Source organism: Panthera pardus, unplaced genomic scaffold, assembly GCF_024362965.1.
Source record: "Panthera pardus isolate Hobbes unplaced genomic scaffold, ASM2436296v1 HiC_scaffold_6, whole genome shotgun sequence".
NCBI classification, from domain to species: Eukaryota; Metazoa; Chordata; class Mammalia; order Carnivora; family Felidae; genus Panthera; species Panthera pardus.
This window is the reverse complement of record NW_026526991.1, coordinates 2,515,001-2,541,835: the sequence shown is the minus strand read 5'-3', so window position 1 is coordinate 2,541,835 and position 26,835 is coordinate 2,515,001. Positions and strand designations below refer to the sequence as shown.

Genomic DNA, 26,835 nt, shown 5'->3' with positions numbered 1-26,835 from the left:
TGGACTAGAAGACCAGTGCCGGCCTCCCAACCGCATGATTCCATGATGTTTCATGTGGATGATGTATGTGCTTGAGCTTTTGTGCTGGGGGTCCTGTGAGAGAGGCTGAGAAGCAAAAGTGAATAATCCCCGCCTGGGCAGCTCACTCACTGGAGGAGGCAAATGCACTAAAGAGCCCTTCAGCAAGGTGGTAACTGAGGGGGAGTGGGGTGCTTATGCAGAGCTCTGGGAATCCAGAAGGGAAAGCAATTAAACCTCAGGAGGGGAGGCCCTTGTCCTTCCAGATGAGAACACATCAGAGATGAGACGTGGGGGGTACATTAGTTTCCTGATGCTGCTATACATAACAAAGTACCACAAAGTGGGTGGCTTAAAACAACAGAATTTGTGAAATGTGAAGTCAGGGGATGGGCAGGACCAGAGAGGTGGTCTCTCTGAAGATGCTAGAGAAGGGTCTGTCACAGGACTGTCTCCCAGCTGCTAGTTGCCTCAGGCATTCCTTGGCTTCTAGATGGATCACTCTAATCTGCCATCTTCCATGGCATTCTCCCCATGTCTTCACATGATCTTCCCTGAGTGTGTGTCTGTTCATGTCCAAATGCCCTTTTTTCATAAGGACACCAATCATATTGGATTAGGACCCACGCTGATTAGATTAGGACCCTCATCTGGATTTGGGTAAATCCGTAAGACCCTATTTCCAAATAAGGTCACATTCTGAGGTATTGGGAGGTAACACTTCAGCGTGTCTCCTTTTGGGGGATGCAGTTCATCTCAGAGGGCAAGCAAGAATTGCACCTGGGAGAGGAGAAGGGGTTCTTCAGCTCAGGGGTGTACAAGGCAGAGAGATGTGAGACCCAGGGTGCAGTTATTGGAGGTCGGTGGAGATGAGACTCGGGCCAATTTGAGGAAAAGCATATGATTTGAGAAGAGATAATACAGTGTGTGGACTTCAGAATCAAGCATATTTGAATTTGAATCTTGGCACTGCCACTAACTCTGTGACCTTGGGCAAGTCATTTAGCCTAAGTCACAACTGACCCGTCTCTAAAATGGGCATAAAGTTCTCCCTCCCACAAAAGGCTTGTGGGGGGATTAAATGAGTTATTAAGTAAATATAGTATTTAGCATAGCACTTGGCAGAAGAATGACCTTAAGAAGAAACAGAAGCTACTCTTTTTCTTTTTCTTTTAACAAAGGATGTCGCCTTTCTGTGTCACCTGAGACCACCACTACCCATCACTAATGGAGGAGATAGCTTAGCAGATAATTAAGTGAATGGCTTCTTTATTCCACCCCGACCTTCTAGAAGGTTCTTCCCTTGGTTATCCTTTGACAGTTAGACATGAGGCTGGGGTACTCACAGTAGGTTGCCCATCGCTGTTCAACAGGAATCCCGCCTCAAAGAGGAATTCCCTCCCCTTCCCCATCGCCATGACCACCACCCCCATTTCCACAATCTCAAAATTTAGGTATAATTAGTAAGTCATCGCTAATTGTAAAATTACGTTTAGCCTGGCCTCGCCAAACCTCTTCCAAGATGGGATGCTGCCTTGCTTTCTCTGACCTCTTCACCTGAAGCTACTGGATCAGTTTGACTCTTGCACGTCATAAGTCAGGAGGGAGGAGGAGGTTTTGGAGGCTTTGTGGTTTTCCATCCGAATGTTCAAGGCTGGGGAGGAGGGAGGCGGGTGGGCAGAGACAAGTAAACTCATTGAATAGCAAGGAGAAATAGCCTAGCTAAAATAATGGTTTTTTTTCTTAGTAATAAGGCATTAAGAACCTGCCTTATTGAGGTTGAGTATAATATTATTGCTAACAATAAAAAAGAACCCAATTTTAAAAATGGGCAAAGGGCTTGAACAGACATTTCTCCAAAAAAGATATACAAATAGTCAATAAGCACATGAAAAGATGTTCAACATCATTTATCAATAGGGAGGTGCAATTCAAAACCACAGTAAGACCACTTTATACTCATTAGGATAGCTATTAGTTAAGAGAGAGAAGAGGGAGAAAGAAAGAAAGAAAGAAAGAAAGAAAGAAAGAAAGAAAGAAAGAAAAGAAAGAAAGAAAGAAAGAACTATTGTTGGCAAGGATGTAGAGAAATTGGAACCCTTGAGCATTGCCAGAAGGAAAGTAAAATGGCACAGCCACTGTGGAAAAAGTATGGCAGTTCCTCAAAAAGTTAAACATAGAATTGCCATATGATTCAGCAATTTCACTTTTGGCTATAAACACACAAAAAAATTGAAAGCAGGATCTCAAACAGATGTTTGTACACCCATGTTCATAGCAGCATTATTCACAATAGCCAAAAGGTACAAACAGGCTAAATGCCCATTGACAGATGAATGGATAAATGAAAGGTGGTAAATACATACAATGAAATGTTATTCAACTTTGAAAAGGAACTATTTTGATACATGCTATAAACTGGATGAACCTTCAAGGCATTATAGTAATTGAAATAAGCCAGACACAAAAGGACAAACATTGTATAATTCTACTTATATGAAGTACATAGAGTAGTCAAAATCATGGACAGAAAATAGAATGGTGGTTGCCAGGAGCTGTGGGGAAGGAGAATGGGGAGTTGGTGTTTGATGGGTATAGAGTTTCAGTATGGGAAGACCAAAAAATTTTGGAGATGAGTAGTGGTGGTAGTTGCACAATAATGTGAATTATTTAATGTCACTGAATTTTACACTTGAATGTGGTTAATATATACAGAAAATATGTATGTATTATATATTTTTTGTGGTAAAATACACATAATTAAAACGTACCATCTTGACTTTTTTTTTTTTTTAGAGAGAGAGAGAGAGAGAGAGAGAGAGAGAGAGAGAGAATGAGCAGGGGATAGGGGCAGAGGGAGGTGGAGAGAGAATCTTAAGCAGGCTCCACGCCCAGTGCAGAGCTAAACGCGCGGCTCGATCTCATGACTGTGACATCATGACCTGAGCTGAAATCAAGAGTTGGACACTTAACAACTGAGCCATGCAGGCGCCCCTATTTTGTTTCTTATTGTGGTAAAATATACATAACAACTGAACTGTACATTCAAAAGCAGTCAAGATGAGGGGCACCTGGGTGACTAAGTCGGTTAAGCATCCGACTCTTGATTTCAGCTCAGGTCATGATCTCCAGGTGTTGGGATCAAGCCCCACATTGGGCTTCTGCACTGTCAGAAAGGAGACTCCTTGGGATCCTCCCCCTCCATCTCTCTCTGCCTCTGCCCTAATCACTTGCATGCGCTCTCTCTCTCTCTCTCAAAATAAATAAATAAACATTAAAATAAATAAATGGGGCACCTGGTGGCTCAGTTGGTTAAGTGTTTAGTTCTTGGTTTCCGCTCAGGTCACGATCTCACGGTTAGGGAGTTTGAGCCCCGCTTTGGGCTCTGTGCTGACAGTGCAGAGCTTGCTTGGGATTCTCTCCCTCCCTCTCTCTCTGCCCCTCTCCTGCTTGCTCACTCTCTCTCTAATTAATTAATTAATTAAAAAAACATTTGTAAAAAGGGGGATGCCGGGGTGGCTCAGTCAATTGATCGTCCAACTCTGGGTTTCGGTTCAGGTCACGATCTCACAGTTTTGTGGGTTCTAGCCCCACGTCAGGCTCTGCGTCGGCAGCATGGAGCCTGCTTGGGATTCTCTCCTCCCCTCCCCTCTCCTCTCTGCCCCTCCCCCACTTGCACTGTCTCTGTCTCTCTCAAAATAAGTAAATAAACTTTAAAAAAATTTATTAAAAAAATTAAAAATCAAATAAAACTGATAATACAGGAAATAAAAATATCATTCCTAGTCCCTTTATTTGGTGTTCTTGTCAGTACTTCTTTAGTGAGTATGAATATGCAGAAGGGTTTCCCTGCAGTCACTTAGTCACTTGCAATCTTGGCTTGCATCATCTGTGAGATCCTAAGTCCCCCTGCTGCAGAATCCTTCCACCACAGGGGACTTTAGGGACTTAATCCTCACAGTTGGAGAGGAAATATCTTCTGGGGAGTAGAGGAGGGGGCAGCGTAGAGGGCACTCACCCGGTTTGGGGAGATGGTGTGACGGGGCCCAATGAGAGAGATGGTATTTGTTAGGTGTGGAAAGGGGAAAAAGAGCAAAGAGATCAGTTTTGTCTTCTTCACCCACTTCCGGTACTCTCTCTGTACCTCACCGTGGCCCCCCCAGTTCCCTGAAGTTTGGGCTGTTCATAGCCCCAGCTTGAATGAGGAGGAAAGGAAAATCCCACTCATTCCTCAGACCAGCCTCAAGCCCTACTCTCAGCCCACCATTCCCACTAACCATGTCACGAAGAGCGTCCTGCCAGTGCCACCACCCCCTCTTCCTGCACACGCTTGTTCTTACCCGGTGTCACCTGCAGGTTTGGGCTGGGGAAGGATGTGTTGGCGAGGGTTCCCCCATTATAATCTCCCTGCCCCCCTCCTCTCTGTGTGCCCGTGTTCCTCCAACTCTTCTCCAACTCTCCCCCATCCTCTCCCTTCCCTTCTGTTTACATTTCCACCCACTCACTTTCTGTTTCAACCTACTTTGCTTCAATATCAGTTTTCAGTAGGGGTTGAGAGCTGAAGGAAGGGGTGTCCCCTCTCCAGGGCTTGCTGGGCCTTCCTCAGCCCGCCTACCTCAGTGAGCTGTAGACTGGGTCACTTGCATTTCCTGGGAGAGGCCACCTCACCTATTTCTCCTCCCAGATTCCTTTTTGGAGGGGGCGGGAGGGGTAGACCCCCAGGAAGCCTTTCACAGGCAAACCAGATGCAGGAAAACCTCCTTTTCTGGAACTGGTGGGTGGGAGCTGCCTCAAGGCTCCCCTAAGAATCTTTTTTCTTTTGTTGGATGTGAATCTGAAATAGCTTGGGAGTTTACCTGTGGCAGCTACAGCCCCCACTGTCAGCGAGTAAGGACAACTGTCAGCTTCTCGGCTCCCCCTGGTACCGAGGTGGAGTGGAACTCAAGCCCGAAGACACTGCGGCTAATGACGATGACAAAAAGAGCTGCCCGGGACCCGAAGTTTGCTAGGCAGCCTATACCTGCTGCAACCGTGCAGTGAAAAACACCCAGCAAGAAGAGGCTGTGCCGCGGCACCCGCTTTAAAGATGCATCTGGACAAGCTGGGAGCTCGCAATGTGTTGCCCCCATCTCATCCACATCTGCCGAGCAGTTTGCCCCGGACTCCTGGCTCCCAGCTCCTCCCGGAGAAGAAGCTGAGAAGCAGCAGGCTTGGCTGCCGCCCAGCGGCCCGTCTGTAATCTTCCTGCTCAACACCACATCTTGGCAGCAGCAGGAGGCAGGCTCGGGCTGCCCCAGAAGCCAGCCTTGAGACTGGTGACTCAGCGGGGGAGGTGGCGGGTGGGACTTGGGGCCCCCGGGGCCAGGACTGATGACAACTGAGCAGAAGACAGGAAGATGAGTCCTGAGCCCAAGCTGAGCAGCAGTCTAATGAATTCACAGCAATTCCGTTTGTGTGGCTGAATCCTCCCTGTGGGTTTAGAGGATCCCTCCCTGTGGGTTTAGATCCCCTGCTTCCTGCTTTCTAAAATGCAGCCTGACCAAGGTCTAGATGCCGCAGCCAAGTGACCCCTCTTTTCCTTTGCTGCCACCCACCCCCACCCCCAAACCCAAGCAATTATACAGGAACATCCAAAGAGATGTGGGTGGAGATTTTCCTTTATTCGTTTTTTATTTTGGAGAGGAAGGGCTGGAGCAAAAAGATTATGCCAACACACCAGGCATCAGAATGACCCTTGCACATGCAGGACTCTGATGGACACTCACTCCAGATCAGGTGATTAACAAATGTGCCTCATGACAACAACGTCCCCACAGCTGCAAAAGCCCCCTTGTTCTTCCCCATTTTTCTTAATTTTAAAGACTTCTGCCCATACCCACCTAAGGTAGCCTTGTCATTCTCAATAAGTGGCTCTCCTACTCCTGTGGGCTCAGAGCCCCACCCCACCCCACCCTACCCCGCCCCAAAATAAACATGCATCCCCTAGAGATACAGGCAAATCGACACAGGATGCTGGAACGCAGAGAGATGGCATGCTTCGTTTCATCACCCGCCAGCTTGGGAGAAGGGCTGCCCTCCATCACACCAGGGAGAGATGGGAAGGAGCGTTGAGGCCACATCACTTTCCAACCTCCCCAGGGCCCCGCTGCTCACACCCTGGCCTTCCCAGGTTTTAAATAAATCAGCAATTGAGAAAAAGACACTGGGGAGCCAAGAGATATAGGGCTCAACTGAACATTTGAATGAAAATTTTCTTCTTGTTCAGTTTCTGTTCAACCCAAAGGTCTCTTCCTCCTCTCCTAAGGGGATGTCTGATGCTTGAAGCCCCCAAAATCTGGCTGCCAGCCTCCCCGGCAATTTGTGGACCCCGTGGAATGTTTTTAGTTGCAACAACCCCTCACCACCCAGCCTCCCCGCATTCTCCCAGAGGGGTCTTGGGTTCTTCTCAGCGTCTCTCCCCATCATGGTCCGCCGTGCTGTCCCGACTTGGAGGTGCCCAGGGTTGTAGGGGAAGCGTCAGGTGCCCTTGCTTTCTGTCCTCTCCTCATCAGCTGTCTGGACATTGCTGACGGCTCGAAGCCGCCCCTGGGCAGCAGGCTTCACGGACAGGACCAAGCGTTTGCGGAATGTCTCACAGAGCACGATGTACACAAAGGGATTGAGGCAGCTGTTGGCATAGCCCAAGCTGATGGCTGCGTTGTACAGGTACACAAAGGTGAGTGTCGGGCGGCTGATGTACAACTGGGTCAGCTGCAGCACATAGTAGGGGGCCCAGCACACAAAGAAGACCAGGCAGATGGCGATGGCTGTACGAGTCACCCTCTTTGTCCGCAGCCGGATGCTGCGCTGAGAGGCGGGAGCTACGGAGGACATCATGCGCTGCAGGATCCTCACATACGCAGCTGTGATGACCACAAAGGGCAGGGCGAAGGCCAGGAAGAACTGGTACAGGGTGAACCAGTACAGGTCAGTGTCTGGGTTGGGCAGGCGGATGCCACAGCCCACCGTGCCCCCTGGGAAGGGGATAAGCCTAGCGTAGAGCCACACGGGGGTGATGCTGATGAAGGAGAGGGCCCACAGGAGGCAGATCACCAGGGTGGCCACAGAAGGCTTCCGGAACTTGGTGGAGGAGATAGGGTGGACGGTGGCCAGGTAGCGGTCAATGGCCATGGCGGTCAGGATGTAGGTGCTGGTGAACTGACTGTTGGCGTCCATGGCCGTGATGAGTGTGCACATGGTCTCTCCAAAGTGCCAGACTCCATTGCCCATGAGCTGGTGGATCATGAAGGGCATGCCCAGGAGAAAGAGGAGGTCCACCACCGAGAGGTTGATGATGAAGATGTCGGGCACGTTGCTGCACCAGTGCAGTTTGGACTTCTTCACCACCGCGAAGATGACTGTGGAGTTCCCGATGATGCCCAGGAGGCAGATGGTGCCAAACACTGAAGGCATGATGATGTTGATGTAGGAGACACTCCCTCTGCGAGGAGGTGACCCTGGGGACAAAAGGAGCGAGCTGTGACCATTTATCATGGACTCTTCTCTAAGGGCTAATGTCCTACTGGGTGCTTAGCCTCCAGCAATCATGTGCTTGCTTACCTCTTTATCTTCTTTCCGGTTCCCTCAGGGCTTGCCATTCATCTGGAATCCTTTCCTACTGTTCTCCCTCCCCACATTCTCCCTCTCCACACCGTTGCTAATCCTGTCCCCTTGCCCTCCTCCACCGGTTCCCTGGCTAATCCTACCAGATTCTCCCGCACCACCTGTTAGTTGAAGGACCCGGTCCTTTGCTTCCTGCATTGTCTCAGAAGGCACAGATTCAAGAACCACAGCTGTCTGCAGAGAATTATTCTGTGGGCCCCTAGGCTTTACCAGGAAACCTCATCAAAATAGCCAGAAGGACATGAAAGTGTGTGTGTGTGTGTGTGTGTGTGTGTGTGTGCGCGCGCGCGCATGCGGGCGAGCAAGAGTATGCATGGGCGCATGCATGTGTTTTCCTATTTGCAGCCCTGATCATCTCATTTTAGAAATCACTGGTTGGAAGCTGTGCGCTGATTCCTAGGCATATCTGTGGGCCACTCTCCTGTGGAGAGAGGTTTTTGCACATCAGGCCCGCAGCCCTCTCTTCTCTTGGGTGCCTATCAGGGACTTCCTTGGTCTGTATCTTATGACCCTGGGCTTCCCAAGTGAGCAGAGACCAAAGCTGTGTGTTGCAGCCTAAGCCACTTGAGATTTTTCTCCACCAAGCCTTTCCTCTTTTTTCCTTCCTCAGAGCTAGAATTTCAGGGCATCTCAGCTCTGGAAATGTCAGGAAGCTTCATTCACCAGCAAAGTTAATCCTCTCGTGGCTCTGTGAGTTATCCCTTCCCATGGCCTTTCCCAGGGGTCAGTAAGGATGTTTCAGATCCCATTACCACAGTTTCAGTAAAAAGACAGGGGGACCAGCAAATGAGTGAGCCTACCCGGCTCTCTCCTCACACACTGTCCTCTATCTTCTCTTGCTTGCTTTTCCAGCCTGGAATTTTTATCTGCAAAGCATTTGGAACTCACGGGTGAATCTCCTCCTGTCTCCCTCAGGGCTGGCCCCCATCCCCTGCCACTTCCCAATGTGCCTTTTCGCTCTTCTCATTCTCCTCCTCCCCGGCCCCCTTCTGCCGCTGCCTGCCCCGCCCCCTTCTCCCCTTCCCCTCCGGGCAAAGCAGACTGCAGGTCTGATCCTCTAGAACTGTAATAAAGTTTCCTGAGCAGTTCCTGAGCGCAGAGGTGAAACCTTCCCACTCCCCACCCCCAGCGCAGAGGAGGGAGGACTCCCCTCCAACACTACTCACCCGCCAAGGTGAGGTTATCGGGGCCGTCCGAGGTGTTGCTGGCATTAGGGCCGGTGGGCAGCAGCGAGGCTTCCAGGTCCATCCTGCCGCTGCCCGTCGCCTGCTCGCCCGTCCACCCACGCAGGCTGCGGCAGCGCCGCCCGCCCGTCCCACAGCACGAGCCCTGCAGTCCGGAAGGGGGTCTTGCTGGCGGTCTGGCAGCTTCTGCCGCCTCCTAGCCCCGCTTCTCTCCCCACTCCCTCCTTCCCCGGCTCCCACTGACATCACCTAGACACATTAACATTCGGAGGCAGATGCACGTTAACCTCTTCAGTCCCGAGCAGCAGCTCCCGCATCCGACTGCCTGCGGAGCCCCCGGAGCCTGGGGGAGCTGGTGGGGGCGCGGGGGCGAGCTTAGGCAAAGCCATCGGGGAGGGGGCTTCCTTCCCACCTGCACTGGGGGCTGTGCTCCTGTGCCCCCAGGAGCTTGCCTCCTGGGAGGATCCAGGTGCCTGTAAAGACAAACGGGCTGCCTCCCTCCGGAAAAGTGAATGAGCCTGGCCTAGTCCCTAACCCCAGATATGGGTGGCTGGGCCATGTGGCAGGGGCTAGGGGTGACTTCACAGAGCTCGGAGATGGAAGGCTCAGACCACAGCATGCCTGTCCCCCAGGCCACCCTCAGCTGCTCTCTGGTACCCTAACCATCTCACCGGCTGGACCTCCAGCATCCGCCACAAGCAGATTCGTTGGCCGCTGAGCTGTTGACCAGCACTCAGAGGTGACTGGGGTCACTCTTTGATGCTGCTGATGGCCAAGGTCTTAGGGACCAGAAGGGGACACTACCCTCTGCACAGAATTGAGGACCAAACGTACAGAGATTTTTCTTTTTCTTTCTTTCTTTTTTTTTTAAGTTTATGTGTTTATTTTGAGAGAGAGAGAGGTGGGGAAGGGCAGAGAGAGAGAGGGAAAGAGAAAATCCCAAGCAGGCTCCACGCTGTCAGCTCAGAGCCGGACGAAGGACTCCATCTCATGAACTGTGAGATCATGACCTGAGCTGAGATCAAGAGTCAGGTGGTTAACCGACTGAGCCACTCAGGGGCCCCGAGATTTGATTCTTGAGACAATTTTCAGAGTGTAGCACCCCCGTCCCTGAAGTTGTCAACTGGGAACCTTAGAGGGCAAAGCATTGAAGGAATTCTGGGCAGAGGTGTCCTGCTGCCAGCCTCCAGTGCCCCTCACGGCCAAGAGTTGCCAACACACCTACCACCAGACTCGGAAGCAGGGGCTTCAAGGTAACAACAGCCTGATCCCTACCTGTGTGTGTCTTCAGTCTTATTTATTCATTTCATCCAACAAATATTTATTGAGCACTTACTACTTGCCAAGCACTGTTCTAGGTTTTGTAATGAAAAAACAACAACAACAACAACAACAATAAAGTCCCTGAATCCTTGTCCTCATGGAGATTACATTCAAGTTGAGGAGGGAAGGTTGGGGGGAATGGAAAGTATACAAAAAATAAAAAAGACAATTTACAAGGTTAGGGATTAGTGCTATGAAAAAGAGGGGGCCAGGCAACACTAGGGGAAGTGGAGGTTGCTATTTTACATAGGAAGGCCTCTCTGGAAGTGTTTTCAGAAGAGTCCTGAAGGAAATGAAGAGGCATGGTTGGGAATATCTGCAAGAAGAGCCAGTGCAAAGGCCCTGAGGCAGGAGGGTGCTCACACCCGAGGTAAGAGGCAAGTGAATCTTGTGCTGGAACTAAGAGGACTCCGACAGTATGAAATCCAGGGCAAAAAGCAAACAGGTGCGAGGTGTGCACTCGAGGCAAGACACGATAAGCGTAGGATCAGCTAAACTCACCTCCAACTGTCCGCTGCAGCCAGAGCTGAAGTCAGAAGTGGCCGGGGGAAATGTGACATGGGTTACCAGAAACGTCCCATGTAAAAGGCTGCTGTGACAATCCAATTGAAAGAGGATGGCGTCCCAGATCAGGAAGGCGGAGGTGGGGAGAAATGGTGGGCTTGTATACACTGTATAGAGACCAGACCATTTGCTGGAGAGCTGGAAGTGTGTGAGAGGAAGAGGCATCGGGGTCACTCCCAAGTTTGGAGCCCAAACAACTAATGAATGCAGTTGTCATTTACTGAGATAAGGAAGTCTGTGGGAGGAGAAGATTTGGAGGAGAAATTAAGAGTTCCATTTTGGATCTGTTATATTCTAGATGCCTATTAACACCTGAGTGGAAATGTTGGGTGGTAGTCAGATGTGAGTCAGAAACTCGAGGCAGAAGTGGTGCCTGGAGATACAAAATTAAACTGACGACCCTGGATGAGCTCACCTAGGGAGTGCATGCGGGTGGATAGAGTTGTGTGGACTTGACCCTGGGGCATTCCAAAGCTTTCAGGGTGGGAAAATGAGCATTATGACCTCTTCTTCCACTTGCCATCGTCTTCCCGCCTCCATCTGTCCATCCATCTGTCCAGCAAATCATTGGGTTTTTAAAAAAAAATTTTTAATGTTTATTTATTTTTGAGAGAGGCAAAGAGCGAGTGGGGGAGGGGCACAGAGAGAGAGAGACAGAGACAGAGACAGAGACAGAGACAGAGACAGAGTCCGAAGCAGGCTCCAGGTTCTGAGCTGTCAGCACAGAGCCCGACACGGGGCTTGAACTCGGGAACGGTGAGATTATGACCTAGGCCAAAGTCAGACCCTTAACCGACTGAGCTACCAGGTGCCCCCAACAAATCATTCTTGAGCTTCTGCTGTGCACCAGGCACCATCCACACAGTAAAGAATACAAGTGCCTGCTATCAAGGAGCTTCAGCTTAAGTGGGGACATGTAGCTAATAACGAGCAAGTTGGCAAGTAAACAAGATACCCCTTTTCCTGCTGAGATCCAGCCAAGTCCAGGTGACTTCATCACGAAGGGATTTAGGTGTTCATAAAAAGGGCAAATGATGCCACCACTTCCACCATCGGCACTAGCAAAATGACTCTGCTTGAATTTAAACCGTGACTGAGCAGCAAGGGCAGGTTTGATCTTTCTAGCTTTTGCACGCTGGGGGGTGGGGGTGTGTGTGAACACTGAGTTAGTCAACTCACAGTGGCAGCCACACGGGCTGATTACTCACTGTGGTAGCGTCACCAAGGGAATGACTGGGGTCCTTTAGAGAGGAGAGTTAAGGATGACTTCTTTGAGGAGGCATTCGGGTGGAACCCTCAGCATCCATTCATCACAAATGATTGATTTAAACCAGTCAATGGCAACCTCATGACCTTCACCAGCGGCCATTTTAGGAATGAGCATGTCTACTGGTTGCCCACGTGCACCCCTTCAAATCCTCTTGGCCACACAGGTTATATTCCATCCATTGCTGCAGTGACCCACTCTGCACAGTCCCTGACCAACTTCAGGTACAGGTGCAGGTGCAGGTATGACCTGTTGGCGCTGTGTCTTAGCCTTGCGCCGTGTGTCCTTTACCCTCTGCTCTGTGTTGCTGTCACAACTTAGAATATGGGAATCCATGAAACTGCCCCATGCATGAGCAACTCGGAAGTACAGGGAGAGTTAACACCCCTTAGGGTGAACATTTAACCAGTGGATGGGGTGAACCATTTAACCAGCACTCCCATGGGGTAGAGCAACCAGTCACCTGTACTGATGGCCAACTCGACTTCCTTCCATAGTGCTCCCAGCTTCCCTCCTTTGCTGCTCAGTCCTCACTTCTGATTCCTAGAGCCACACTTTCCAGTCAAACACCCAAGCTGTCAAACACCCAGAGACTTTGTCTCTGGCTCTGTTTTCTAGGAACCCAAGACTGAGATGTGTGGCTCATTCCTACTGGCAGTAAAGGGGAGGAGTGTTGAGGTGAGAGATGTTTGGCCAAGTTCTTCTCCTTGCAAAGAGGATGCAGGAAGAGACAGTCTAGTTTGCCTCTAGTTTGTTGGATGAATAAATGGCTAATAGAGGACTATATGGGGAAGCCCTGAGAGACATGGGCACAGGGGAGAAGAACACAAGCCCTATTGGCCATGCTCCCTTCTCCAAGGCTCCATTCAGCCCCAGTGCTTCGTGGCCAACCTGGCAGCAGTGGCCACAAGGCCCATGACCAGGCAGTGGGCATCTCTCAGCTGTGAGTTAACCCAGAGGCCACAGTCAGGTTCTTTCTGATGGTGAGAAAGACAAAAAAGATCACCTTCAGGGATAGCGATTCATCAAAAGGATTCATGGAAATCCCAAGCAAGCACGAGAAAGCAGCTGAGGTAAGAGTACTTACATGGGGGGAACCAGAGGGGGCTCAGCCTAAGTGTCCCACTTCGGCTCAAGTCATGATCTCACAGTTTGTGAGTTCAGCCTCGCATCAGACTCTCTGATGTCAGTGCAGAGCCCGCTTCAGATCCTCTCTCTCTGCCCCTCCTATGCTCTAGTTCTCTCTCTCTCTCTCTCTCTCTCTCAAAAATAAATAAATAAACAAACAAACATTAAAAGAAATCCTTAAAATGAAATTCCGACAACATGGATGAACCTTGAAGACATTCTACTAAGTAAAATAGACACAAAAGGACAAATATTGTATAATCCCACTTATGTGAGGTACCTAGACTAGTCAAATTCTTAGAGACAGAAAGTAGAATGGAATTTGCCAGGGGCTGGGAGAATGGAGAATGGGGAGTTGCTATTTAATGGGGACAGAGTTTCAGTTTGGGATAATGAAAAAATTCTGTAGATGGATGGTGGTGACGGTTGCACAAAGATGTAAATGTATTTAATGCCACCGAGCTGTACACTTAAAAACAAAGTAAATTTTATGTTGGGTGTATTTTATCACAATTTAAAAATATGTTAAACAGTTAAAAGAAAAAGGTATTGCATGCAGTAAATCAGTTCAAGAGCTTTCTATGGGATTCCAAAAGCCTACTATAAATCATTTACTTAGACATTGCAGCTCTGTTGCATGTTCAATTAAATATCTTTTTTTTTAAGTTTATTTTTTTGAGAGTGAGATAGATTGTGAGTGGGGTAGGAGAAGGGATTAAGGGAGACACAGAATCTGAAGCAGGATCCAGGCTCCAGGCTCCAAGCTGTCAGCACAGAGTCCAACGCAGGGCTCGAACCCACAAACCGTGAGATCATGACCTGAGCTGAAGTTGGACACTTAACTGACTGAGCCACCAGGTGCCCCAAATATCTTTTCTTAATAAAACATGGAAAAACTAAAAACACACCACTACTTTGGGCCCCAGAGATTCCAGACATCAGGCCACATGGAGATGTGGGGCAGCAATGTAACATCTTTGGAAGAACAGATCAGAGTAGGTCACCTGCCTTCTTGTAGGTACTCAGACCTTGTGCTATCCAACAGAAAATCGGATTTTTTTTTTTTTTTTTTTTGCCTCTATCAAGTATTAAGACATCAAGTGACCTCAGAACATAGGCACTGATCTGAGATGCCTGTGCCCAGGGGCAAAAGCTGGTTTCACCTGCCAAAAGTCATAAGAGTTGCCCAAAGTGCATGTACAAAGAACTGTTCAAGGCCTACTTTCCTTAAAAAGGGGCCGTGTGATATTTTGACATGGGTGCCAAACAATTCAGTGAGGAAAAGGATAGATAGTTTTTCAACAAATGACACCGGGACAACTGGATATCCATGCACACAAAAAATGAAGTTGGACCCCTACATCACACTATATACAAAAATTAACTCAAGGGGCGCCTGGGTGGCTCAGTCAGTTAGCCATCTGACTTTGGCTCAGGTCATGATCTTGCAGTTCATGAGTTTGAGCCCCGCATTGGGCTCTGTGCTGACAGCTCAGAGCCTGGAGCCTGTTTAGGATTCTGTCTCTTCCTCTCTCTCTCTGTCCCTCCTCCACTTGCAGTCTGCCTGTCTCTCTCTCTCAAAAATAAATAAACATTTAAAAAATTAAAAAAAAAAACACAATGACAGTCTCTTCAGCAAGTGGTGCTGGGAAAACTGGACAGCGACATGCAGAAGAATGAACCTGGACCACTCTCTTACACCATACACAAAAAGAAACCCAAAATGGATGAAAGACCTAAATGTAAGACAGGAAGCCATCAAAATCCTAGAGGAGAAAGCAGGAAAAAACCTTTTTGACCTCAGCCACAACAACTTCTTACTCAGCACATCTCCAGAGGCAAGGGAAACAAAAGCAAAAATGAACTATTGGGACCTCATCAAGATAAAAAGCTTCTACACAGCAAAGAAAACAATCAGCAAAACTAAAAGGCAACCGACAGAATGGGAGAAGATATTTGCAAATGACATATCAGATAAAGGGTTAGTATCCAAAATCTATAAAGAACTTATTAAACTCAACACCCAAAAAACAAATAATCCAGTGAAGAAATGGACAAAAGACATGAATAGACACTTCTCCAAAGAAGACATCCAGATGGCCAACCGATACATGAAAAAATGCTCCATATCACTCATCATCAGGGAAATACAAATCAAAACCACAATGAGGTACCACCTCACACCTGTCAGAATGGCTAACATTAACAACTCAGGCAACAACAGATGTTGGCAAGGATGCGGAGAAAGAGGATCTCTTTCGCACTGTTGGTGGGAATGCAAACTGGTGCAGGCACTCTGGAAAACAGTATGGAGGTTCCTCAAAAAACTAACAATAGAACTACCCTACAACCCAGCAATTGCACTACTAGGTATTTGTTCACAGGATACAGGTGTGCTGTTTCGAAGGGACACATGCACCCCCATGTTTATAGCAGCACTATCAACAATAGCCAAAGTATGGAAAGAGCCCAAATGCCCATCGATGGATGAATGGATAAAGAAGATGTGATATATATATATATATATATATATATACACACACACACACAATGGAGTATTACTTGCCAACCAAAAAGAATAAAATCTTGCCATTTGCAACTATGTGGATGGAACTGGAGGGTATTCTGCTGAGGGAAATTAGTCAGAGAAAGACAAAAATCACATGACTTCACTCCTATGAGGACTCTAAGAGACAAAACAGATGAACATAAGGGAAGGGAAACAAAAATAATATAAAAACATGGAGGGGGACAAAACAGAAGAGACTCATAAATATGGAGAACAAACTGAGGGTTACGGGAGGGGTCGTGGGAGGGGGGATGGGCTAAATGGGGAAGGGGCACTAAGGAATCTACTCCTGAAATCATTGTTGCACTATATGCTAACTAACTTGGATGTAAATTTTAAAAAATAAAATCAAAAAATAAAATAAAATAAAAATAAATAAATAGATCTAATCAGAAAAAAAATACAATAAGATACAATTTCACACCCACTAGGATAGTTATAACAGAAATAATAGATAATAATTCTTGGCGAGGATGTGGAGAAATTGAAATCCTCATACATTGTTGGTGGGAATGTACAGTGGCACAGCCACCTTGGAAAACAGTTTAGCATTTGTTAAAAATGTTAAACCTAGAGTTACCACATGACCCAGCAGTTCCACTCCTGGGTCTATACCCAAGAGAAATGCCGTGTGAAGTTGGGCCACAGCCGGTTCTGCTGACGACACTGGAGTCGGTGACTTGGGTGGGTTTTCACTTTGGCTGTGCCGCAGACTTGCTGTGTCATCCGGTAAGTCCCCGACCTGCTCAGTGCCAGACAGTTAAGTGGAGCAGAGTGAGCCTGCCTCGGGATTCTCCTTGCTGCAGGTTTCATTTATATCTTTTTTGAGGCAAAAGTATAGTAACTGACATTTGGACAGCCTTTGTTACACACGTGCCGTATCTTAGCTAACCCAGTGGAATGGATGTGATCCCCAGTGACAGATATGGAAATGAAGGCTCAGAGAGTTGGGTGCCTTTTCCAGAATGATCCAGCTGGCACGGTGGTGCTGGACCCTAGGCCCTCTGCTTTTCCGACTCCAGATTCTGCACTCAATTCCTCTCCATAGGACTCCCTTGCAATGACACATTCTTCCTACTTCCAGAATGCCGACGTGGAGAAAACAACTTAACTTTCATTTGGTCTCAACCCCTTGGAGGTGGCCCCTCCCTGGCCATCCTCCCCGCTTCAATTCTGCAGCATCGGGGTCCCTATCTCACCCAACTGAACATGGGTGGGCTGACTTTGCCTGTGACAGCTCAGAAATGTTCACAGAAGAGACAGAGGTGGGGGTGGAATGAGAATCCATTTCTTTTTAAAAGGACTTTAATCCTTAATTTTGATCATGGCACACAGGACCCTTCATGATCTGGCCTCTGTCCACCTGCCAGACCTCTTCCCCCACCACCTCCCATTTCCACTCTATGCCCAGTGTCTCACTTAAGTATCTTAGTCTTTCCAGAAAGCTCTGTGTGCTCCTACAACTTTTGTACACCTTGACCCCATGGATCTTTCTTTGGCCCCTTTCCCCCTGCCCCTCCGCCCTTTTGCTCCCTACCCTGTCCTCCACCCAACACCCAGCCCTGCACACATTGCAACAAATGATCTTGGTGCTCTCCCAGGCCTTTACAGGCCAGTGCACCCATCCCCCAGCTGCTGTGAGTGTCAGTTCCAAGGACTCACAGCTACCCCAGCTGTCCCCTTCGGTGGAGAATTGCTCTTGGCTGATAGGAATCTCCTTGCCATGGAGGTTACCACCCCCATAAGCCTGCAGCCAAAGCCCGAAAGGGAGCAAGAAAGGAAAGGGGACCCACTGCACTGGGCAGTATCCAGAGCCCACCCCCAGCCCTCTGGATCAGGCCAAGGCTAGAGTGACCTGAGACCTCCTGCTTGGCAGCTTATCCCTCACTCACCTTCTTCACTCCTCCCTCAAGGGTATTCTCCTTCCATAAACCCCCATGCCCAGATCCCTGCCATCACATTCTATTGCAATTAAGGATTTTCTTATTGTCTCCCAGACTAGACTCTGCACTTCCTGAAGGCAAGGATAACGTCCTATTTATTTCTGTGTCCACACTGCCTGGCTGGGAACCGGGCAGAGAGCAGGTGCTCCGTGTTGAATTCCGTCCAGCTTCGGAGAGGCTGTAAATAGCACAACATGAGATTCTGCACCGTCCCTGCCCCCTTGCCTTCCTCCCTCTCTCTTCCACATCCTCACCCCTGGGATTCCCTCCTGTGTCTCCCCGCTCTATTCTTTCCCTACCCGCCAAGTGACAAAGAGATAGATTTCCCCCTGTCCTGCCACTTGCAACTTAGGTTTGAAAGAAAGAGACTGGCAGAGCTGGAGGGGAGCTGGAAAGACACGGCCGGGCTAGCCACAGGGCAGACCCTGCTGGCAGAAGAGGTTGTAGTTAGGGGCAGTGGCAGCTGTGAGCTCACCTCCAGGGGCACTGGGCAGCCTGAAACCGATTACAGAAATCTGATCGCCGCTCTTGACTTTTCCCTCTTTCTCTCTGTACATCTTAACTCCATAAACGTTCTAGGAACCACGGTGTTCCCACTCTTTCTCATTCATTCCCACCCACTCGTGGCACCAACCCACGTCACCGGAGGAACGTCTTGCCTCAAAGGCTTATTAACTTTCCAGGCAGCATCCAGCTCACGTAGGAGCTGAGTCAGTGCATCTCAGCCGGCCCGGGGGAGGGAGTCTGCGCAGGGCTGACTCTGCCGCAGCCAGAGGGTCCTAGCAGAGGCCCTCTCCAGCCACACACAGTAGTCAGAGGGTAGGTCCCAACTGCTCTGGGAAGAGGCTCAACCCCGGGCCAAGCACTGGGCTAGTGCTCCCATGGCTAATCTCACCTAATTCCCCACAGCCCACCTGTAAATCACATCTATTGTTTCTGCTGCCCCATGTCTATTCTCCTTGTTCTCCTCCCCTCTGGAGACCCAGCAGCCCGGGAGCTCCCAAGAGGGCAACTCAGTGCAGGTGTGTCCTAACTGACCCAGTAACCATGCTGACTGGCCCAGGGCTGGGCACGTGACCTGTCAGAGCCAATGAGAGGCATCGAGACTCAGGTTAAAAATTTGGGGATGGAGGGCCACCTGGCTGGTTCAGTCCCTAGAGCGCGTGGGACGCTTGATCTTGATGTCGTAAGTTGAAGCCCCATGTTGGGCGTAGTGCTTACTCTTTTATAAAATTGGGGGCGGGAGAGGAATTTTGGCTTGAAGACACTCATTCCTTTTTGCTGAACTCTAAGTCTGAGAGGATGTGGGGGTTAGAGTTGCCGGCTCCAGCTCGATACCATGTGAAACGTGAGACTGAAACCATCCCTGTAGAAGAGAGAGAAAGGGTGAGAGAACAGAGTCCTGATTATCTCCTGGAGTCCTGAATCCAGCCATACCTGAAGCTGGAATAATGGACTTTTGAATGTCTGTGGATCAGTATATCCCTTTGCTCAAGTCTGTCTGGGTTGAGTTTTCTGCCAGTCACTACTAATCAATACTGATATCAATTACCACATTTAACTGATTCTAAGACATACTCCCCCCCCCCCCATTTTAACATCTCTAATGTTAGGAGTGTGTCTTATAATCAATAGTAACGTCCTGATGGAGCCATCATTGTTTGCAAATTTGAGATATTGAGCACAGCTGTTCATATTGTCTTCACCCCAACTGAGTTAAATGCACCTTTGGTACTGCATGGTCTAAATTTAGTGCTGTTTCAAATGTCTCCAGAAAAATCATGTTGTGATTTAGCATTCAGATGAAAGGGGATTATGTGAAGAGAAAGGCAGGAATATGGGAGCAACAGGGAGTGAAACTGATATTAGTGAAACAAAGTTTTTTTTTTCTTTGGAGGACTCACTGCTCTTTTCTTACAAAGCAAGAGTGAGTGCTTTGCAGAACAAACCATGAGCAGAAGTTGTGATACATTTTGTTCCTAAGGTGAAAAGATTGGCTGTCATGCATCAGCAGTGCAACTGAAGGCAGGAGAAATGGTGAATCTCGCAGAAGCGATGAGAGGTATTTCGAAGCAACAGGTCGCTGTGACTGGTTTAGGGCTTTGTCTCCAGAGACTGTTAAGATGTTTTGTCATAACTGCAGTTGGTGTGTTTTCTTTCTTGGTGGTGCCTCTCATAACCGCTGGAATACATTATCACTCCCTAGTTGCAAAAGTGCTCTTACAGTCACTGGCTCAAGGTCATATGCTCATTACCATCAGATTTAGGCCACAGTGTTAAGTTCTTTATTGTGATTCTCTTTACTCTGTGTTTCTCTGTGGGGAAATAGAGACACAAGGTGAGGAAGGGAAATAAGAGATCCTGGCCTGGGGCCTCTGGGAAGGAGGCTTTGAGGGGGCGGGGCCTAAGAGTCCACCCACAGCAGAGTGCGGGGTGGCCCCCAACGGATCTGATCTGCGAGTGAGGGGACACGCGAAGACAATGAACATTCAGGAGACACCTGAGAGAGAACTTCTACTCTCCCTTGAGGTGTCCCCCAGAGCTGAACCCCATAGCAGGGCTGGGGCAGAAGATCAGTTGTAATACGAATGTTATGCCTAATATGCACATGACAAGATCCAAACTCAGGGACACCCAGTAAATTATCTAAGATCACCTGGCTAGCAGGGCAGAGCCAGGCCTGGCCTTCCATTAAGTTCCCCTGCCTCTCTTTGCTGTTTCTTGAGAAGTGCCCGTTTTATTGCTGCTGTCACAGGTACACGTTCACCTGCAGGGAGCTGGTACATTGGTGTAATGTAGTCATTTAGCTTGACTCTAAATGAGTGTTTTTGCCGCCACTGGTTTTTACCACACTCTACTTTTCAAAGAGTCAGGGGACAGGGGGTCATTGTCCATTCAGGCAAGAAAAAAAAAATCCACTTAAGAATGAATTGGTAGGATGGCAACACAGACAGGTATGTGAAAAATTACTTGTTCTGGTGAGGTGGAACTTTGGTAGGAGAGAAACCAGTATAACCTGTTCCACCGACCCAGAGCACACACAGAACTCCAGCCAATTGCCCGCATTGTGATTTGCCCCCAAGTGCTGAGGGCTTCAAGCATGGCTCGGTACAGAGAAGTAAATGACGGCATGGAGACCCTGCCTCTCTCTCTTGTCTCCACCTTTTGGTGCTGCTTGTCATTCCTGGGCTTTACCCCCAAGTCTTCTCTTACCACCTGACAGCAAGCTGCAGCCCAGCCTACCTTGTCTTTATAGTTTATGAAGTTAGAGGAGAAGCGAGAAGCTTTTCCTACAGCAAAAGTCCCAGCGAGCACTCTGAATTGGCCTGGTTGGGTGACATCTCTATCCTTGGTGTACTGACTACCCTGGTCAGAATTTGTGTAGCCTCCTTGTGGTACAGAGGAGGGCTCAACCCCACGGAAATCACATGGAATGAGAAGGATGTCTGAGGAATAGGTGTGGATTATTTTCTTTTATTTTTTATTTAAAAAAATTTTTTTTAACGTTTATTCATTTTTGAGACAGAGAGAGACAGAGCATGAGTGGGGGAAGGTCAGAGAGAGAAGGAGACACAGAATCTGAAACAGGCTCCAGGCTCTGAGCTGTCAGCACAGAGCCCGACGCGGGGCTCAAACTCACGGACCGCGAGATCATGACCTGAGCCGAAGTCGGACGCCCAGCCGACTGAGCCATCCAGGCGCCCCTAATTATTTTCCAGAGTTTAATGGGCTGAGAAGATATACCCACTTGACCTTATGTGTGGCACCACCTGGAAACATGGACACCGGAGATCGATCTGTTTCAGTTAGACTGCTTCTGGCTTCAAACAACAGCAAAAAATCTCAAATAAGCTTAAGCAGTGAGGAAATGTATTATGCCATCCAGCAGGGGATCAAGCTCTGGGAGTGGTGAGTCAGATGCTCAATAATGCCGTAGAGGTGCCAGGATTTTTCCGTCTCTCCCCTCGGCCTTTCTCCATGTCAGACCCATTGTCAGTCTACATTTCCTTCTGGCCACGAGATGGTTGTAGCAGTTCTGGATATCACACAAGAAAACCTTTCCCCAACCACCCTCCTCCTGCCCTCAATGGCCACCTCTCTCAGTGCTCTATTGTATCTCATGGACCACGACTGGGGAACTACCCCATTCCTAAACCAGCAACTGCCAGGAGGCCTGGGACATGACTGTCATGGGCTTAGAACAAACATTTCAGGGAGGGAATGGAAGGCAGGGTGCCAACCATGAAGGGCACTTTACCCTCCTCCCTGGCGGGAGAACATGTAGATGAAGAGATTTAAGCATCAATAACCTAAAATGAAAAGAGAAGTAAGAGTATAAAATTTCTGTATGCTATCAAAGTTACACTGCCATCAGCTTCAAATAGGATGTTATAACTATAAAATATTTATGGAAGCCTCATGGTAATCACAAAAGAAAAACTTGTAGTCGATACATAAAAAATTATTACAAAAGAGTCAAAGCATACTGCCACCAAGAGTCATCAAATCATAAAGGAAGTTGGCACAAGAGGAAGCAAGAAACAGAGGCTCTATGGACCAGTCAGAAACAATTAACAAAATGGCAGTGGGAAGTCCACACACTTATCAATAATTGCCAGTAATATTTAAATTGTTCTAATGATCAAAATTCTATAGTTTTGCTAATTCTATAATTATCAAAATCATATCGTTTTTAAATTTAAAAAATGTTTTAAATGTTTATTTATTTTTGAGGGAGAGAGTGTGCACGCACACAAGAGCAGGGTAGGGGCAGAGAGAGAGGGAGAGACAGAATCCGAAGCAGGCTCCGGGCTCCGAGCTGTTAGCACAGAGCCCAACGGGGGCTCGAACCCACAAACGGTGAGATGATGACCTGAGCCCAAGTTGGACATTTAACCGACTGAGCCACCCAGGCGCTTCTGAATCATATCATTTTTAATTTTTTTTAACGTTTATTTATTTTTTTGAGACAGAGAGAGACAGAGCATGAACAGGGAAGGGTCAGAGAGAGGGAGACACAGAATCTCAAACAGGCTCCAGGCTCTGAGCTGTCAGCACAGAGCCCGACGCGGGGCTCAAACTCACGGACCGTGAGATCATGACCTGAGCCGAAGTCGGACGTTCAACTGACTGAGCCACCCAGGCGCCCCCTATATCATTTTTAAATGTAAGTGGATTAAATTCTCCAGTCAAAAGACATAGAATGGCTGAATGGATGAAAAAACAAGATCCAACTGCGAAAATTAGTAACAAGAAACCTCAGGTGGAGTGGGGAGGTTTTGGTAGGGGGAGCTCTCATGCCCTACCACTTTGTAGTCAATTGCAGATGGAATTGACCTTGCACGAACTTGACCTTGCATGTGGCTACTACTTTACTATCTTGGCTGGAGAAAGAAACACTTTACTTATTGCTCCCCCACCCCTGCAAATGCTCAGCATATGAGAAGCCACTATACTTTGAACTCCCAGTTTATTCCAATGGACTTTTATTTATTTTTTTTTTTAAATGTTTATTTATTTTTGAGACAGAGAGAGACAGAGCATGAACAGGGGAGGAGCAGAGAGAGAGGGAGACACAGAATCCAAAGCAGTCTCCAGGCTCTGAGCCGTCAGCCCAGAGCCCAACGTGGGGCTCGAACTCACGGACCATGAGATCATGACCTGAGCCGAAGTCGGACGCTTAACGGACTGAGCCACCCAGGTGCCCCTGTTTTTTCAATGTTTATTTATTTTTGAGAGAGAGAGTAGACAGTGTGAGTGGGGGAGGGGGAGGGGCAGAGGGAGAGGGAGACACAGAATCTGAAGCAGGCTCCAGGCTCTGAGCTGTCAGCACAGAGCCCGACACAGGGCTCGAACCCACAAACCGTGAGATAATGGCCTAAGCTGAAGTCAGATGCTTAACCGACTGAGCCACCCAGGTACCCTGATAAAGTCCAAGTTTTTAAGGCTCCCAAGGCTCTGCCTAATCCAGTCTGCCCTGAGTGCAGAGGGGAAGAGAATGCTGAGAACAGGTATGCTGGGGGAGGGGGGGAGGGGGCAGGCTACAGGAAGGGAGATGGGGCCTGGGAAAGCCAAAGGAGAGGCCTGACATCTAGACGGCCAGCACTGGGCTGCAGAGCCCAGAGAACTAGAGGCATGAAGATTACAAACAGGGAGATGTTCCTCTCCGCCTCTTTGTGATGCAGCATCAGTGAGACAAATGGGGGCAACTCTTCCCAAGGTACAACCACCACTTTGTGACCCGAGGCATTCAGTGTGTCCTTCTTAGAATGGCTTGCTGGCTCTATATTTTCCCTGATCTTTATTTCTTATTTTTTGTCATCTGGTCATATCTTTCCATTATATTTTATGGAGTCTTTTTTTTTTTTAATTTTTTTTTAACGTTTTTAAATTTATTTTTGAGACAGAGAGAGACAGAGCATGAACAGGGGAGGAGCAGAGAGAGAGGGAGACACAGAATCGGAAGCAGGCTCCAGGCTCTGAGCCATCAGCCCAGAGCCCGACGCGGGGCTCGAACTCACGGACCGTGAGATCGTGACCTGAGCTGAAGTTGGACGCTTAACCGACTGAGCCACCCAGGCGCCCCTTATGGAGTCTTTTCTTGTTTTTGTTTTGTTTTGTTTTAGAAACAGAAAGGGAGTGTTTGCAAGTGCACAAGTGTGAGCAGGGGAAGGGCAGAGAGAGAAGGAGAGAGAGAATCTTAAGTAGACTCCTTGCTCACCACAGAGCCTGAGGAGGGGCTCGATCCTATGACCCTGAGAACATGACCTGGGTGGAAATCAAGAGTTGGATACTTAACCAACTGGGCTACCCAGGCGCACATGTATTCAGTCTTGTAAGAAGCTTACAGTCCTGTTGGTGCCTATGTGGCTCAGTCAGTTAAGTGGCTGACTCTTGATTCAGCTCAGGTCATGATCTTGTGGTTCATGAGATGGAGCCTGGCACGGGGCTCTGTGCTGACAGCGTGGAGACTGCTTGGGATTCTCTCTCTCCCTCGCTCTCTGCCCCTCCCCTGCTTGTGCACATGCTCACTCGCTCTCTCTCTCAAATTAAATAAACATTAAAAATAATAACGGCATTGTTTTTCTCATTAAAAGTAACCCTGTATACTTATCATATGTGATTTCTTTAGTATATTACATACTTCAATGAAAACTTTTTAACAAAAGCCTTAGAGTTTATTGTAGTAACTTCAGAAAATATAGAACATAAATGCAATTTAAAAATTATTCTTTTTCAAGAGAGTAAAGATTTTAGAATGTAGAATATCTTTATGACCTTGGGATAGGCAGACCTTTCACAACAGGAAACAAAAAGTGCTAATGAGAAATGAAAACAATTTATTAAAAGAATTATATTAAAATTAAGAATCTCTGTTTATCAAAAGATGCAATCAAGGAAGTAAAAAGAAAACCCACAAAATAGGGTAAGATACTCTCAACACATATATGTGATAAAGTCTCAAATTCAGAATTTAGAAGTGACTCGTATAAATCAATAAGGAAAAGGTAGACAACTCAACAGAAAAATGGGCAAGAGACTTGAACAGACACTTCACAAAAGAAGTTTTCCAAATGCCAAATAAACATGAAAAGATTTTTAACTTCATTACTCTTCAGGCAAATGCGAATAAACTACAACATGATACACTTCCAACTTGACCTGGTAAAATAAAAAGGATTGAAAATATCAAGTTTAGAGGAAGATGTTAAGCAATAAGAACTCTCACTGAATGTAAATGGTTACAATTACTTTAGAAAGCTAGCTGGCTGGAGACCATAAAGCTGAAACTATGCCTCTCCTGTGACCCAGTGAATGCACTCCCAACAGAAATGTGCGCATATATGTGAACCAAAAGATGTGCACAAGAATATTTATGCCAGCACTGGGTGATGTAGCCCACAATGAAAACAACCACACCAGTAGAATGGATAAGTTTATTGTAATACATTCATACAATGCAATGAGAATAAGCAAACTACAATCACACACAAATATATGGCCTAATCTTAAAGTGTTCTGGGCAAAAATATGCAAACTTCAAATACTTTACATTGTATCATTCCATTATAGAAAGAACAAAAATAGGCGAAACTAATCTATGCTGTCAGACATCCATGTGGAGGTAACTTGGGGTGCAAGTGAATGGAAGGGGGCACAAGAGGGACTTCTGCGGTCTTGCTAAGGTTGTCTTTTTTGATCTGGGTGCTGGTGAAACATGTGAGTTCTGTTTGTGAAAATTCTTCAGGTGGTATAGTTCTGACATATGCACTTTTCTGTACCCTTCTGAAGTATATACACTTCGATAAAAGGTAACATCAAAAAATGGATATATTAGGAAGTCAAGTTCAAAATATGGCTAAACTAGAGCCTTAAAGATGCAGGCCTTCTGGCTACTCTAGCAGGGGATGTTCTCCCTTCTATGAAGGTTCTTTGGTGAAAAAGTCTGAAAAGCACCACTTCCGGTTTCCCTTGGTGAGGTTTTGAGAGGCCACCTGCACCAGAGAGCTTTGCGAAGGGCCTAGGTTTCAGGCTTCCGCGCCCGTGATCACGTGATTAGGTTTGGGGCGAGGCGAGTGAGGCACGGTCAGGCAAGTGCGGGGGTCAGATCGTGTCTGTTCTGTATTTATGCTTCCCAAGCAGTAATAACCGGCAGAGGTTCTATCGATTACCAGCGTTGCGGGTTCTCTACTCCAGGGAGTAGAGCGGTTCCAACAGTCAACCACTAGAGGACGCCAAAGAACAGCTTATAAAGCTGAATTGTTTGGTAACGTCGTCCTTCCAGAAAGAAAGATTTTTTTCCCCCCAGCCTGGATTCCTTTTCTGTGACAAAAACCCATCCATTTTGTGATTCTCTGCCTCTCTACATCTCCAGTCCCAAGTAGGCCCCAAATACATGAGCCAAATTCAATAGAAGAATATGTTTGGATTCTATCTCCAAAGTACCCAAATAAGATTATTACATTGACTGCAATGATCAGAAAGCCAAAATAAAATCCTACGGTGGTTTGAGTTCAGCCTTGTGTTTAAACCCTGGCTTGGGGGCGCCTGGGTGGCTCAGTCCGTTGAGTGTCCCGACTTTGGCTCAGGTCATGATCTCGCGGTCCGTGGGTTCTAGCCCCGCGTCGGGCTCTGTGCTGACAGCTCAGAGCCTGGAGCCTGTTTGAGATTCTGTGT

The 26,835-nt window shown here is 47.8% G+C and overlaps 1 protein-coding gene across 1 annotated transcript; it reads right to left on the bottom strand.

The window, feature by feature from the left end:
* Positions 1 to 5,657: 5,657 nt before the first annotated feature.
* Positions 5,658 to 9,371, bottom strand: MCHR1 (melanin concentrating hormone receptor 1). Its single transcript, XM_019446976.2, has 2 exons — positions 8,847 to 9,371; positions 5,658 to 7,514 (listed from the first exon to the last, which is right to left on the bottom strand). Exons 1-2 carry the CDS (start codon positions 8,926 to 8,928, stop codon positions 6,535 to 6,537), a joined length of 1,062 nt encoding a protein of 353 aa, XP_019302521.1. The 5' UTR covers positions 8,929 to 9,371; the 3' UTR covers positions 5,658 to 6,534.
* Between the last annotated feature and the right edge of the window lie 17,464 nt (positions 9,372 to 26,835).

Coding starts and splice junctions, on each gene's coding strand:
- MCHR1 (XM_019446976.2), bottom strand. CDS start 8,928: ATGGACCTGGAAGCCTCGCTGCTGCCCACCGGCCCTAATGCCAGCAAC. Junction 7,515..8,846: donor CGATAACCTCACCTTGGCGG/GTGAGTAGTGTT, acceptor TTTTGTCCCCAG/GGTCACCTCCTCGCAGAGGG.